The sequence below is a fragment of the Phacochoerus africanus genome, chromosome 7 (assembly GCF_016906955.1).
Source record: "Phacochoerus africanus isolate WHEZ1 chromosome 7, ROS_Pafr_v1, whole genome shotgun sequence".
NCBI classification, from domain to species: Eukaryota; Metazoa; Chordata; class Mammalia; order Artiodactyla; family Suidae; genus Phacochoerus; species Phacochoerus africanus.
This window is the reverse complement of record NC_062550.1, coordinates 98,100,539-98,116,441: the sequence shown is the minus strand read 5'-3', so window position 1 is coordinate 98,116,441 and position 15,903 is coordinate 98,100,539. Positions and strand designations below refer to the sequence as shown.

Here is a 15,903-nt window from a genome sequence, read left to right as displayed (position 1 = left end):
CCCTTACCACCAAGGCACGGACCAAGAACTAAGATTTCGAGTCCCCTCCTCTAAGCCCTCCCTTACCACCAAGGCACGGGCCAAGAACTAAGATTTCGAGTCCCCTCCTCTAATCCCTCCCTTACCACCAAGGCGCGGGAACATCTAGTGTCGCCAAGAGAGAGGGTGCTTGGAAGTCAGAAATTTACTCCCGATCCGGACACACAGGACCTAGGAGTGTGTGTGTGTGTGTGTCTGCTTGTTTTAAAGAGAAAGAGAGGAAATAAATGATTGAAATGAGCGCAGCTGGGTCGAGAAAACCAGGGCTGAAGCGAGAGAAAAGCAGCCAGATTGCGGACCTAAGGCTAAGGAAGGGGCGGGGAAGCACTAGGGCCTTGAGCCTTAAAGATCCTGCGTGGGAAGAGAATCTGCTGGCGCTCACTAGGATCTAGCCACCTACACCTGGCCCGGCGACCAGCCGCGGTCCCTCAGCTCCCACACCCACCCAAACGAGCCCCGCCGCCACGCCCAACCGCTCTGGCCCCGGGCGGTTCCAATCCTATCGGACACTGGATCCCGCCAACTCCCGCAGAGCCAGCAATAGCGGCGGCGGCTGCTAGGCGACACCATTCCCCACCCCACCGAGGCCGGAACAAGAGCCCGGATGCAAGCGGCGCCTACATTTCACGACGGTGGGCGATGCTTTACGTTTAGATTCTCCCGCGGGGTCCCGGGACTCTGCGTTAAGAGCGAGGAGAAGGCGTGGGATGAGGACTCCAAATCCCAGAGTGCAGTTCTGCTGGGCGGCTGGGGCGTCCAGGACCCTGAAGCCTCTGAGAAGTGGAGGTAGGCCGTTCCCGGCGTGCAGCGCGGGAGGCTGCGCCCGCACCCGGGCGGCGGGGGGACCATCCGGAGGCCGGAGGCGGAGCGGCTGAGGCGTGTCTGCGCCGGGGACCTGAACAAGGTAGACCATGACTGTGCCTTCGGTGGCGTCGCTCGCTGGGACGCTCCTCCTGAGGTTTCTCTAAGCCATCCCCTGGTGGAGCCGCTCCCAGGTGAGGTCGGGCTGTTGGTCGGCGGCGGGGGAGGCGTCGAGGGGTGCCGTCCGGGCGGAGAGAAGCTCCTGCCTTCGGGGCCGGAGGGGCCCGGCCCGAGTCCGAAGAGGTGGGAGGACCCCGCCCTCTCCGTGGGCGTTCGCCGGCGACTCCCCAGGTGGTGCCCTCTATCAGAAGAAAAAGTTTGCCTTCGTGGGCATCAGGATCTGATCTGTCTCTGCACAGGGGAGGGAGGGCCGCGATCACGGTTGGAGGGAGAGGGGAGAATGGAGAAGACGGCACCGCATCCTTTGACCCCGGACCCCTTCCCTGTGGCACCTCACCTTCGCGGATTTCAGGACTTGAGGGTTGAGGAGCTTGTACGGAGAGTGAAGGCTCTAAAGGGGGGAGCTCTAGAACTCTGAGGGTGGAGAGAGAAGGGGCCTCAGGTGCCTCCAGGATGCTGCGGTCACTTGGCTTGGTGACCGAGGATGTCCTTCCGTGTGAACGCCTTCTCAGGTGTTGCCAGCTCTCAGGTGTGTTTAAGTTTTGCTCTTGGGGCCGCTCCCAGCCATTCTGGAGTATAATGCACCATTTCTTAAGAAGCTATAAACTTGAAATCCAAATGACATTTTCTGCTCTTGAACCAGTGCCTCTCCGTCTTTATCTTTTTTTTTTTTTTTAAGAACTTTATTTTTCCCCTGTAATTGATACTGAAGTTTACGTTCCAAAGTAATGGATTTCTTTCCAAACGGTTTAGTAGCTATAACTCAAAATGAAAATACATGTAGTGATTTTGTGAGATATGTTTAAACACATTCATCACATTTGTAGGGATGATAAATTTATCTCGTCCTTTACTGAAAGGTGAGACACTTGAACACTGTACTTTAACCTTTTAGCCGTGCTGTACGTTGTATCCCCAGAAATTATAAAGGAAAGTTTGTATCTTTTAACCAGTTTGGTCTTTGTTTCTATCAATTCAGTTTTTTTAGATTCCATATAAATGAGATCACACAATATTTGTCTTTATCTGAGTTTACTTACCGTAATGCCCTCATGGTCCTTCTGTGCTGCCACGGTGTCGCCGGGGTAAGAGTTCCTTTTTTGTGGCTGAATAAAAATACTCCATTGTGTGCATATACTACATTTTCTTTATTCCTTTAGCCATCTATTGAAACTAAGGTTGTTTCCATGAGTCGGCCGGCTGCTATAAAGATTGCTAAATGAATAAGTATCTCTTCAAAACAGTGATTTTGTTTTCTTCCTATCTATTCTCTGACGTGGAATTGCCGGGTAGTATCTTAGTTATTTTTGATTTTTTGAGGAACCTGTTTTCTGCGATGGCTGCATCAGTTTACCTTCCCACCAACAGTGCGCACGTGTTCCCTTTTCTCCCCATCCTGACGCTTGTTACCGCTAGTCTTTTTGATGCTAACCATTCTTAACAGGTGTGAAGTAATTGGAAATCTCATTGTAGTTTTGATTTGCGTTTCCGTGATGAATAGGGATGGTGAGCACTTTTTCATGTACCTTTTGGCCTTTCTCTGTCTTCTTTGGGATCAGCTCCTGTGCCCGTTTTTTAACCAGATTTTGTTCATTTGCTGTGGAGTTGTGTGAGTTGTTTATATGTTGAATATTAACCTGTTTTCAGATAGGTTTTTGCAGATATTTCCTCCCATTCCATAGGTTGCCTTTTCATTTTGTTAATAATTTCCCTTGTTGTGTGGAAGCTTTTCATTTGACATAGGTCCACTTACTTATTTTTTGCTTTTGTTGCCTTTGCTTTTGGTTTCAAGTCCAAAAAAAGCATTGCCAAGACCAATGTCAGGAGACTTACCCCCAGCTTTGCTGCTTGGAGTTTATGGTTTTAGGTTTTATATTCAATTCTGTAATCCATTTTGAGTAGATTTTTGGGAGCATTGTAAGATAGGGGCTCAGTTTCATTCTTTTGCGTGTGGCTCTCCAGTTTTCCCAATAGCATTTATTAAAGAGACTATTCCTTCCCTACTGTATATTCTTGGTTCCTTTATTTCTGGCCTTCCTGTTTTGTTCTCTTAGTCTGTGTGTTTGTTTTTATGCCAGTTGTGAACAATTTTGATTAGTATAGCTTTTTCATTATTTCATTTGATCATCATAATAATTCAATAAAATAGCTGCTTATATTGTCCTCATTTTCCAACTAAGTTAAGAAGCTGAGGCTTGGAGAGGCTAGGTACTCTGCTCAAACTTAAATAGTATGACTGAACACAAATCTTTTTGGCTAAAGGACATACTCATAATTGCTATACTGCCTTTTCAGGCACAGTGGTAACCAATACTTGTTAAGTGCGTGTTCTTTGGTCTTGCTGTCTATATTAAATATCATCATATTCTAATTATGTAACTTTGTTTACTCAAGAATTTGAATTATATATTCTCCATGTCAGTATTTTTAATGCATGACTTAGCAGGGGAAGGTAGAGATGAAAGCAAATATTTCTGGCGCAATTATTATGTCACTTACTATGCTTAAAACTGTAATAGTAATCTGTTATTTTTACTTCAGCAGTTTATTTTTCTTCTTGTTTTTTTCATTCATTACAACTGTTATTTTCTGTTTATTTATTTACTAGTTTCTTTTTGGCTGCATTAATGTTTTCTGCCCTTACTTCCTTTACTTTCTCATGCATATTTGTATGCTCAGCAACTCCATGTTCCTGGCTTAATAAGTTTTATTCTCATTTTTCAGAATGAAAACAGGTTCGGAGAACCTAAGTAATTTCCTAATAGTTAAGCAAAGGTTGTAACCCAGATCTTAATTATAGTCCTGACTAAATACAAATTCTTGCTTAAGTTTTATTATTTTACTCATTCTAACAGTATTTTTGAGCTTATGCACTGTGTTTGACCTTGACACTGGGGATTTAGTAGGAAACAAGTTAGCTAAGGTCTAGGTTCTAATGCACTACAGTGTGTTAGTACTTAACTGTAAACCAAGAAATTTAACTCAAGTTCTAGTTCAGTCACTCACTATATGTAATTTTGAGGAAAATCACTGAAACGCACCATACCATTATTTTTCCGAAGTTTTCTGAATCAGTCAGTTTTCACCAAAAGAAGGGATCTGATAATTCTATAAATAAATGGCATTACTAAGCAGGAACACTTGTCTGGATCTGCCTTCTTTCATCTCTGTGGTTTTATGAGCAGTTTTATCTAACCAAAATCATTTCACAAGAAAGACTTGCCTTTTATAATTGCTACCTCTGTTCTCTGACCCAATCAACCTATATTCTAGATGTTATTTCTATTCCTTTTATGCTGCCTTATCAAGAAAATGAATGGCAGCTTTTCAAGCTTCTAACATAAAACATGGCTGTGAGAAGTGTGGTCTCCACTGTGAACAGTAAATGTTTTGTTTTGTCTCGTTCTCATGGAGAGGAATCACTGTGCAGCAAGCAAATACTTGTCTTCTTTCAGCATGAGGAGACTGGAAAGATAAGTAGGAGTCAGTGTGAATACAGACTTTGCAAACCATGCAGTCCAAAGTTTTACTTATTGAAGAAGATATAATCATGAAATTATTGAGCCGAGAAGACCTTCCTTTCCAGGCTAATTCACAGATTTCATGTAAAATTTTCCTATAGGTTTTTTTCCGTATTGTACTGTTGAAATATTAGGAGAAGTGAGTACCCAGTGTAGTTTTGTTGAAGGAATTATATTGTTTTGTGTGTCTGTAAGGTGCTCATGAGTCATCTTCAGTTGCGTTTGGATGCTTTACACATGTGTAGTGGACATCCCATTTTGGTAAGCAGACGTATCATCCACGCAGACTATGTGCATCTGTGTAAATATGCTTGTGTGCCTAGAAAAAGAACTGGAAGTTCCTTGTCTTAGTTTGTGCTGCTGTAACAGAATAGCCTAGATTAGGTGGTTTATAAACAATAGGAATTTATTTATCACAGTTCTGAAGACTGGGAGGTCCAAGATCAAGGCATCAGCAGATTTTATGTCTTGTGAGGACCCATTTCCTGGTTCATAAAGGACATCTTTTCACTGTGTCCTCACGTGGCAGAAGGGGCAAAGAATCTCTCTCAGATTTCTTGGATAAGGGCACTAATCCTACTTATGAGGGCCCCAGCCCCAAATAACATTACATTAGGACATTAGGATTTAGCATAAATTTGGGAGAGGGAGGGAGACAAAAACATCCAATCTGTAGCATTCCCACAACTGCATTTAACAGTGATATTTTACATGCTACGGTGACAGTCCCCAATGACTCATGCTGCCCTCTATGTCCTTATGTAACCCTCTCCTTTTCTCCTAGCTTCTTCCCATGCAGCTGGCTCTTTTTGACAAACCCTAAGGTGACTCCATAAGCTCATGATATGCATGAGAAATAGCTCTCTCTTCCTCTCGTATTTTGCTTCCTTGGAGAATCTTCAAAAATTCTGTTCTCTTGACCCTTTGATAAAACCTCTCCCACATTGTTTCTGGGTTTATGTTGCTTGATTTATAGTAAAAAAAAAAAAAAAAACATGCAGTAAGCAGAGACTTGAAAACTGCTTGTGCATTGGGACTCACCCTCCTGTTCTCCTGACAACACCATTTAAAGAAGTTCAGGCTAACCTATGAAGGATATGACCACAAGTATCAGAAGCTAGTTTCTAAGCTGAGACCCCCACTCTACACTTTAGATAGCCAGCTTTAATCACACAAGATTACTAAGCACGTACATGGCCCCAGGCGCAACCAGCAGAAAAAATATATATACACACAAATACATCCTTTGATGGAGTTGGAGGATTATGGCACTGGTGAATCCAGGATCCATAGAGTAGTCTGGCAGGCTAGAAACTTTCCTAGATGCTGCAGTCTTGAGGTAGAGTTTCCTCTCAGGGAAACTTCAGTTTTGTTCTTATGCTGATTCAGCTAATTGAGGTCCATCCATAACATGGAGTATAATTCTGAAAATAGTCTTGACTGTTGTTGCCTGGGCAGTAGACCTGCTTGCATGACTGCCATTCTGGGTATTTCCTTTGTCAGTGTCTTATGCTGGATTCCCTATCTCCTGATTTTCCCATCTTTCTGTTTCTTACTGTAATTCCTCATTTTATTGGAGTAGCTCTTCTGCTAGTTTCCTGAGAACAGAAACACTGGAGGTATGTTTTTGATTCCGAGAAGGTTTTTAAATATTTTTATTCTACTTTCCTACTTGTGAAATTTGTGTTTATTAATATAGAATTTTAAATTGAAAATTATTGTCTATTAGAAATTTGAAGCATTACTCCCTTTTTTGTTTTCTGGATTTTTTCCCCCTTAGCTTCTAGTGGTGGTGGTGAAAAAAGTGATTTATTTGGAACTCTCACCTTTGATATAGAACCTGCTTTAATTTCTTCCTGGAAGCTTTTAGGATCCTCTCTTTGTTTCCAGTATTATAAAACTTTACGAGATTCTGTGCTCAACTGATAGAAGGTAGTTGGAGGATCCAAAACTATGTAGACAGACTTTCAGCTTACCCTTGATTTTAGTCTGTTACCTTTGTTCTTACTGTGTCCCTGTATATGACACCTGTGCTTCACCTACTTCAGAGAGGAAGTCTCCAACCATCTGCTTTGCTCTAGGAGGGAAGGTTACTTGGCTCTGCCAAGTGAAGGAGCATTCTAGACTTTAACAACTCCATCTGTTCCTAGCCCTGTTTATTTCCTGAGATCCTTGGCATCAGTTTTTGAGATCGATGCTGGCAGGAGTGCGGCAAACTTTTCAGCTTTTACCTCTTCAGCTAAGGATTCATTTTTCTGAGCTCTGCTGAGTCGCATACTAATCCTTTTGCCTCTCCAGCTTCCAGAATGTGCCATGATTCCCGTCTCCAGTTATTTTACCTTGTGAATTTATGGCCTTTTTTTTCTTCTTCAACACCTTGACTATCATTGTAGTGTCTGGTTAAGGAGTTGAGCCAAATCTCTCCAGTCTTTACACAAGCACCATCAACTTTCCTTATGATAAGTGTATATGAGTTCATGCCATTTAGAGATGCTAAATTGCTTCTGGAGTCAAGATAAACACTTGGATAATTTTTTCTGTTAATTGAAAACTACTTCTTCAAAAGATACAGCTAATTTCCTTTCCCTATTGAGCATTTCTTTAAAAAGCCTAATATGTTAAAGTTTTCAAGTCTGATTCTAAAGACACTTTAATACCTTCCTATAGACTCTTGCATGTACAGTCTCATACAAATCTTATGTCTGATTTAAAGTCTCTACCCCATTCTTCCTTTATCTGAGCAGAACTCCTCCAGATATATCTCAGGTTCTAGATCTTTTGGCTCTGCAAGTGATATATTAGTTTCCTACTGCTGCTGTAACAAATTCTCACAAACGTAGTCGTTTAAAAGAACACAAATTTATTATTTTGCCGTTCTGAAAGTCAGAATTCCAAAATGGGTCTCACTAGACAAAATTGAGATGTCAGTAGGGCTGTGGTCCTTTAAGAAACTCTTAAATGTGAAAAAATGTGGTTTTTTGCCATTTCCAGCTTCTAGAGGCTTATTATCCCTTGGCTTGTGGCCTCCAGCCAACTATCATATCACTCTGACCTCTACTTTTTCAACTGTCCTGCCTTCCTCCTTTACCTGTGAGGTCTCTTGCTTTTGAATTGGCCCACCCAGATAATCCAGGATGGTTTCCTCATCTCAAAACCTCAGTTTAATCACACTTGTAAGTCTCTTTTGCCATGTAAGATAACGTATTTACAGGTTCAGATGATTTACAAATGGACCATTTGGGGGCCATTATTCTTCCCTCCACAAGTGGTAGCACGAAAGGGATACTAACACCACTGCTCAAGCTAGAAAAGTATATTATCAGCTCATTTTCTTAGAGTACCTTCCAACCTTATTTTTATGATAGGATTGATTCTTCAAGTGTTCTCCGGTTCATATAATTCTTTCTCCTTTATAAATATTCCCTCACTGAATACTTTCTAAGGCAGTGACCTAATTATAAATTGTCATGTATGAAGCCCAATCTCTAGATTAAAAGCTTTTGTTGCAATGGCGGAAAAGAAAACCATGGTTTAGACCTGGGTCCTAAACTACTCCTATGCTCCAAGGGCCAAGCAGATAACATAAATCCATTAAATAACTCAATCTGGGTGAGAGCTAATGGAACTCTAATTAAACTGGCTAGTATATAGCTAGCATAAAGACATTCAGGGCAAATATTTTTAAAAGGCTTTGGATCAGACTTAACAAGGATTCAGGCTACAAGGTCAGACTCCTGATTTAGGTAATAGTTAATCTTTAGATTCATAAGTTACTAAAATGTAAGCTATTGGAGTTCCCGTCGTGGCACAGTGGTTAACGAATCCGACTGAGAGCCATGAGGTTGTGGGTTCGATCCCTGGCCTTGCTCAGTGCATTAATGATCTGGCGTTGCTGTGAGCTGTGGTGTAGGTCACAGACGCGGCTCAGATCCCTTGTTGCTGTGGCTCTGGCGTAGGCCGGCGGCTACAGCTCCGATTCGACACCTAGCCTGGGAACTTCCATATGCCATGGAAGCAGGCCAAGAAATGGCAAAAAGACAAAATAAAATAAAATTAGATGTAAGCTGTCTACATTTCAGAAAACCCAGGATCGCTGTCTTTTTAAAGTATGTGTTTTTCTTATAAGAATTCATTTAGGTACTGCTGGACTACATCACACCAGATTTTTCTATACATACCAAATATATACATACATGTATAAAACCTAGAAAATATATGTTTCCGAGGTAACATGACCTGTGACAGTTGATGAGGAGTTCACTATCTAGATGGGTTTAAAGATTGATTGATGCGTTGAAAGACTGTAATAGAGGTATGAAAACAGGCAAAGACCAATTAATTCTGTCTTAGGTTAGGATTATGGAAAGGTGGTGAACTAAGGCTTCTTAGGTGAATGGCATTTGAACTAAGCTTTAAAGAATTAATTTTCTGTGAGAATTAGCATTTTATTTTTATTTTTACTCATTGTCCTATTAAAACTGTACTTATTTCAGGGAGTACCCAGGTGACCTAACAGTTAAGGACTCGCTGTTGTTGTCATTGCTATGGCTCGGGTTCGATCCCTAGTCCAGGAATTTTTGTGTGCCATGAGCACAGCCAAAACAAATTTTTTTAAATAAACAAAATAAAACTGTCCTTGCTTGAAAAAAATGTGGCTTATTTTATCTTCATGATTTTTTTCCCCCAGATTTTGTCCGCACGTGCTTGTGGAAAAGATGGCCAAAATTAACCTCAAGGAAGTAACCTTAATAGTAGGTTTGGTTGCTGCCTGCTATTGGAACAGCCTCTTTTGTGGTTTTGTTTTTGACGATGTTTCAGCAATTTTGGATAATAAAGACCTGCATCCAACGACACCTTTAAAAACTTTATTTCAGAATGATTTCTGGGGAACCCCTATGTCTGAAGTAAGTATGTGTTACTTATATGTATCTCAGATTTTAAAATATTCTGGTACTCATTTTTTTTATCAACATTGTCATAGCACTTACAGATTTTTTTTCACTCAAAAATTTTGTATGAGACAACACGTTTGAAATAAATTAGATGAGAAGTTGAAAATGTGATTCTCTTTTCTTTAAGCAGTACTTGATTCTTTCCTTGGTTGTATACCTTGACTTAATCTTTTCAAAAAATAATATATGTGTGTAAAAACCAAATTTATTAAGAGAAGAACAGGTGTAATACAGATCTATTTCTTGCTTACTGAATTTTTCTTTTTTCTTTCTTATGATTCAGGCATAAGAGATGACTACTCATAATACATTTAACCATTTAAAAATATATGTGACTTCAATATAAATGGATTAGACTTTAAGGGTACAAATGCTAAGTACACATACTGCCAATTTTTCTGCAGAAAAACTGATTTATTAAAAATTTTAATTTATGCCGTGTCTCTTACCTAATACTTATTTTGATTTATATTGAGAACCCAAAAGTTTAGTTCATTTTTATGAGGGCATTTTTATTTTACCGGTAACTTTATTTTGAAGGTCATTGTTGGAGTTCCCACGGGGGCACAGCCGGAACCAATCTGACTAGTATCCGTGATAACGCAGGTTTGATCCCTGGCTTCACTCAGTGGGTGGGGGATCTGGTGTTGCCATGAGCTGTGGTGTAGGACTTAGATGCAGCTTGGATCCTGCGTTTCTGTGGCTGTGGCGTAGGCCTCAGATGTGGCTTGGATCCTACATTGCTGTGGCTGTGGCATAGGCCAGTAGCTGTAGCTCTGATTTGACCCCTCGCCTGGGAACTTCCATAGGCCTTTTAGGTGAGGCCCTAAAAAGCAAAAAAAAAAAAAAAAAAAAAAAAGGCAGTGTTCAACTGTTTGAAATTAAATCTTTGTCAGCTTGGGATCACATAGATTGGATTCTAATTTTAGCTCTAGTTATGTAAAAGCTGTGTGAAATAGGTGGAAATCCAGCTTTTAGATAATGAGGCCTTTTCCTGATCTGTAAAGGAATAATACCTTGAGGCATTTTCCTGATCTATAAAAGACTAATACCCTGAGGGTAAATTAATTAATTTGTCTGTGGTACCTAGTACATAGTTGCTAAAAAACATAACATGTGGCACTTTCTCTTTTTCATCATTTGTTATTCATTGCCCCTTTCTGCATTCTCCAGAGTTGGAAGCGTCTCAAGAGGGAGGTATGGGGTCTTTCATTCCTCTAGTCACAAACAAGTATTTTTTCTTATTAAATAAGCAGGTTGTGTATTTTCCTACAGCCTTCCTGTTCTCACCCAATTCTAGCCTTTAAAAAAAAATGCCTTTTGATAATGAGGGAAAAATAATGGCCCTATTATAACATATATTATTTTTTAGATATTTTATTCCCCTCTACTCCTACCCTTTGTCCTTGTTGACTCTTAGAAAATGTGTGTCCATTCCCCAAGTTTATGCTAGTGTATATTGTTTGGGATTTTTAATGATAGTCTTATTGAGATGTAAATCACACAGTATACAGTTCACCCATTTAAAGAGTTACAGTTCACTGGGTTTGGGTACGTTCACAGAGTTGTGCAACCATTACCATCGTTTTTCTTTTGTCTTTTTTAGGGCCGCACCTGTAACACATGGAGATTCCCAGGCTAAGGGTCTAATTGGAGCTGTAGCCGCTGGCCTGCGCTAGAGCCACAGCAACGCTGGATTCGAGCCGAGTCTGTGACCTATACCACAGCTCGAAGCAGTGCTGGATCCTTAACCCACTGAGCGAGGCCAGGGATTGAACCCTCAACCTCATGGTTCCTATTCGGATTTGTTTCCGCTGCACCACCATGGGAACTCCACCACTGTCAATTTTAGAAAATCATCATAAAAGAAACCCCATACCCTTAAGCCATCAGTCTTCTACTTTATAACCAGCCCCATCCCCAAGCAACTACTGATTTTATGTTTCTATGGATTTGTCTGTTCTGGACATTTTATATCAATGGAATCACAATACATGGCCTTTTATATCTGGGCTTCTTTCATTTAGTATGATGTTTTCAAGGTTCATCCATGTTGTGGCATTGTCAGTGCCTATTCTGTTATGACTGAATAATATTCCATTGTATGAGTTGGGCCACATTTTGTTTCTCAGTTCTTCAGTAGATGGACATTGAGTTATTTCCACCTTTTGGCTACACTAGTATATATTGTGATTTTAATCATGACATTAGATTTTCACCTGAAAGTTAGTTGGACAGATTAAAGGAATCTTGACAGTTATCATGCCATGGTGTCAATGGTATGCTTTGTGATTTTCCTAGCTTTACGGAATGAAAATTTGATTTTGTTCAGAGAGGTTATAAGTGGACACACTGAGAAAAAGCTTACCATGATAAATTCAGATGGAGTAGATGAACAAATTAGAATAACAGTTTAGAGTAGACAGTGTCACTTTCTTGTATTTTCTGATGGATATATTTTCTCCTTGTAGGGATATGTGCCACTAAGGAAAAATTATTCGAAGTAGTATTTAGGTGCCATGAGGTTTCTTGATAACCCTGGAATTAGCACATTCAAAGATTTAGTGGTTGATGTCATTGAGTAATAGCCTGAGTAGTGCAGGTGCCCAGACTTTTCAATGACTGCTGTACCGGTGTAGATCTTGAAGACACATTTTGAGCTTAGGATTTCTCCTGAGCTATATTAATAGTGCCATTTTAGAGGTCTTTGGATTCCTCTGAGATTACTATTTAGTTTATCTTTTTAATAAGCCTATTCTTTAAATATGTAATAACTCTTTTTAGTAATGGTTCAGTGGATTACAGCCCTGGCTGCATATTAGAGTCCAGTTGGGGCACTTAAAATATCACCAAGGCTCTACTCAGACCTGTAAATTACAGTTAATCTCAGAGTGAGATGTGAGCATCATTGTTTTTCATCTTGTTTGTTTGTGTTTGCTTTTTTGTTGGGTTTTTTGAGGGGAGTGGGGATAGTCTTTTGAGGGGGTTGTTTTGGTTTTAGATTATTCAGATAATGTGTTGGTAATAGCCATGGTTGAGAACTACTGAGCTGTGATGAGCCACACTCTTGTGGCATTTAGCTTATGAGGTACTTGTGTTAAGGTAACTTTTGCAGCTATCCTGTCTCACTGTGTTTTTTCCACTCCTGTAGAAGAGATACGCATTACCAAGGAACTGTTAGCTTATTTATTCATTATGTTAATGCTTACGTTTCTATTGCCAATTAATACCATTAATCATTGTTTGTCTTTAATACACTTGAATGTAATCTGAATTCTTTCATAATGGAACTGTTTTACTGTATTTTCACAGAATAAACCTAACATCTACTAAGCTGATGATTATTTATTACAATAAAGTGTTGACTGGATAACTAATTGTTCACGTAATTCATTAGTAATATTAATAATTAACCTTTTAGGTGGTCATTACCTTCAGCATATGTACATCCAGTAGACTTAAAGCAATTATGTACACTGCAATTAAAAATATCTATTCCCAGAGTTCCCGTCGTGGCGCAGTGGTTAACGAATCCGACTAGGAACCATGAGGTTGCGGGTTCGGTCCCTGCCCTTGCTCAGTGGGTTAACGATCCGGCGTTGCCAGGAGCTGTGGTGTAGGTTGCAGACATGGCTCGGATCCCGCGTTGCTGTGGCTCTGGCGTAGGCCAGTGGCTACAGCTCCGATTCAACCCCTAGCCTGGGAACCTCCATATGCTGCGGGAGCGGCCCAAGAAATAGCAACAACAACAACAACAACAAAAAAGACAAAAGACAAAAAAAAATCAATTCCCTGCTACGCTTTTGCATTATCCTTTCAACTGTCAAATACGTACCAGTGGAGCCATAGAAACATTTTGGGCAAAATCGTCAAAAAAGTTTTCCAGGATATTTTTCTGCTTTCTGATAGAAATCATATCAGTTCAGTGCATTGCCTTAAAAACAATTTCATACACCTAAGGTGAAAGTCAAAGGAGTACAGGAATTAACCAAGCAAGAAAAAAACATTCTAGGTGGACAGCAGTCATCTTGTATATAGTCAGTATAGACAGAGTTTTTAAAATGCTGCTGATTTCAAAGTGGGAAATGTTTGTTTCTTGTGCTTCCTAATGTTCCCTGTTGGGGTTGAACAGGCTCAGGTCTGCAGCTGTAGTCTAGAGTTACATCACAAGACGGCAGGAGGCAGGAGAGCAAAGACGCTGAGTGTGGATGCCCTTAAATGAGATTACAGACAATAACGAGGGTAATCTTTTATATACTTTTGTCCTGTGTGTTTTATTCTTAAATCTGGTTTGATATTTGTCTTAGGGTAAAAATATTTCTTGTTAAATGTAAGCTCTAGTTAGTAAAAAAATTCACTACTGCATATAAAATTTGGTTTATTGCCAATAGAGGCTACAATTCGAAAAGTGTCTTCTCTTATTCTAAGAACATTTTTGCTCTTGTATAACTCTCTGTGTGGGACTTTTGGACTTGGGGTTTAATATGTTCAGGTTTATACATTATGGAGGTGTTTTTTCGTAAGACAACTAGACAGTACCTTTTTGAGTCGTCATTGTTTAAACTGCACTGGTGAGCATTCTGTTCTTTTTCCTTTTGAAGATGTAACCCCCAGTTACGTGGACGCTTATGTTGGCAATAGTTTAGGAAGCGGTCTTCGGAGAGAAATCCTGTGCTATAACTTGATTAATGCTACTATTATCCTGCTTTTTTTTTTAATCTGTGTTTTGAACAGGAATTAATAGATGTTCTACTCTTCATTGACACTGTATGTCGGAGAGGAAATTGCCTTGTTTTTGGATAAAGGAAGTAGGAAAACACATCACAAAGCTATGTTTTATGTTTGCGTTATTTGGGGATCATTTCCTTCTTTGATTATTATTTCTCAGCCAAATGTAGAACCTTTCAGTAGTAAAAGCAGTGATTATTATCTCATGTACCCAGAAGGACCAAGATACTTTAGTAATCCGTGACTGTTTTTCCTTTTAGGAGAGAAGCCACAAGTCTTACCGCCCCTTAACAGTATTGACCTTCCGCTTAAATTATCTCTTCAGTGAACTGAAACCAATGTCATATCATCTCCTAAATATGATGTTTCATGCTGTGGTTAGTGTGATATTTCTTAAAGTCTGCAAACTTTTCCTGGATAACCGAAGTAGTATGATTGCCTCTTTACTTTTTGCAGTGCACCCAATACACACAGAAGCAGTAAGTAAAACTAAAGTAAATCAGTATTTTTTTCATTATTCCTGCACTTGACTATGATGGTATATATTTCTAAGGAAAAAAAAAATTAACCATGACTTTAATCCAAGCATTTGAAGGCTACTGAAGTCTTACTGTCCAAACGCACAGAGTCTGACTTTTCCTACTATGTAAAATGTTTAAATTTAAAACAATTTTTGAAACAAGTATTTATTTAGGAACATAAGATACACTCAGCATTTTTATTTTTTTTTAATTTTTTTTTGTTTGTTTTGTCTTTTCAGGGCCTTATCCATGGTGTATGGAGGTTCCCAGGCTAAAGGTTGAATCTTAGCTCTAGTTGCTGGCCTATGCCACAGCCACAGCAATGCCAGATCCGAGCCCTGTCTGAGACCCACCCCACAGCTCATGGCAACACCAGGTCCTTAACCCATTGAGTGAGGCCAGGGATCGAGGCTGCATCCTCATGGATACTAGTCAGATTCGTTTCTGCTGAGTCACGATGGGAACTCCCAATCACTCAACTTTAACAATGTAAAATATAAATGAATACGGTTATTTTGTTTGTTAATTTTTTTATGACCATAGACTTTAAATATTTGTTAACTGGGCATTGTTCGTGTTTCAAAGCACAGAAAATAGTAAGGCGGACTTAAGTGATGAAAATCTATCAAAATGTGTTCACTCAGGAGCAGACATCCTAAACAAACAGTGATGCTCAGTAATGTCATATTATACATTCCCATGTGTTTCAGAATTGTGAGCTGTCTCTATTACAATGAGTATGTCTGTCACTGAAATAGACTGAAACTATAACTTTATTTTTCTTGATAATCTTGAAATTCCAAAATTGCCTTTCAGTAGAGCAAAAAGGGCTCTATTCATTAGCTTTGTTTACTGGCTTTCAGTTTTAAATAATAATCTGCATGTTTAAACTTTGCAAGAGTGTATGTGCACACGCACATTTGTTGGAGGGGTTTGTGTGTCTCTCCCAGTGTCTTCAACTTTTTGGCATCTAACCAAGCATTTTTCTATACATCTACAAAAATGATAGGTTGTTTTAAATTTTATATTGAGTTCAGAATGCTTTAAAAGGAGGTTTGCGAGCTTTATATTTAAACTTTTTGAATTTAAAAGAATGTTTTAAAAGTTTATTGTCTTTTTAAACTTTAGTTTGCAGGTTTATTTATGAGATAGAGTGTATTA

At 39.7% G+C, this 15,903-nt stretch overlaps 2 protein-coding genes across 3 annotated transcripts in view; one reads left to right on the top strand and one right to left on the bottom strand.

Moving 5' to 3' along the window:
* Positions 1-617, bottom strand: part of CEP290 (centrosomal protein 290) — a 92,362-nt gene extending 91,745 nt beyond the window's left edge. The window contains 1 exon segment of the mRNA XM_047788328.1: positions 485-617. The gene's annotated coding sequence lies outside the window, so the exon portion shown is untranslated.
* Positions 618-736: 119 nt separating this feature from the next.
* Positions 737-15,903, top strand: part of TMTC3 (transmembrane O-mannosyltransferase targeting cadherins 3) — a 54,601-nt gene continuing 39,434 nt past the window's right edge. The window contains exons 1-3 of one of the 2 annotated variants that reach the window (XM_047788327.1): positions 737-1,034; positions 9,229-9,445; positions 14,482-14,598. In XM_047788327.1, the coding sequence (XP_047644283.1) occupies positions 9,257-9,445; positions 14,482-14,598 (306 nt within the window). In that variant the 5' untranslated portion in view covers positions 737-1,034; positions 9,229-9,256. Of the gene's footprint in view, positions 1,035-9,228; positions 9,446-14,481; positions 14,701-15,903 lie in introns of both variants that reach the window. The other variant, XM_047788326.1, reaches the window with a different exon arrangement.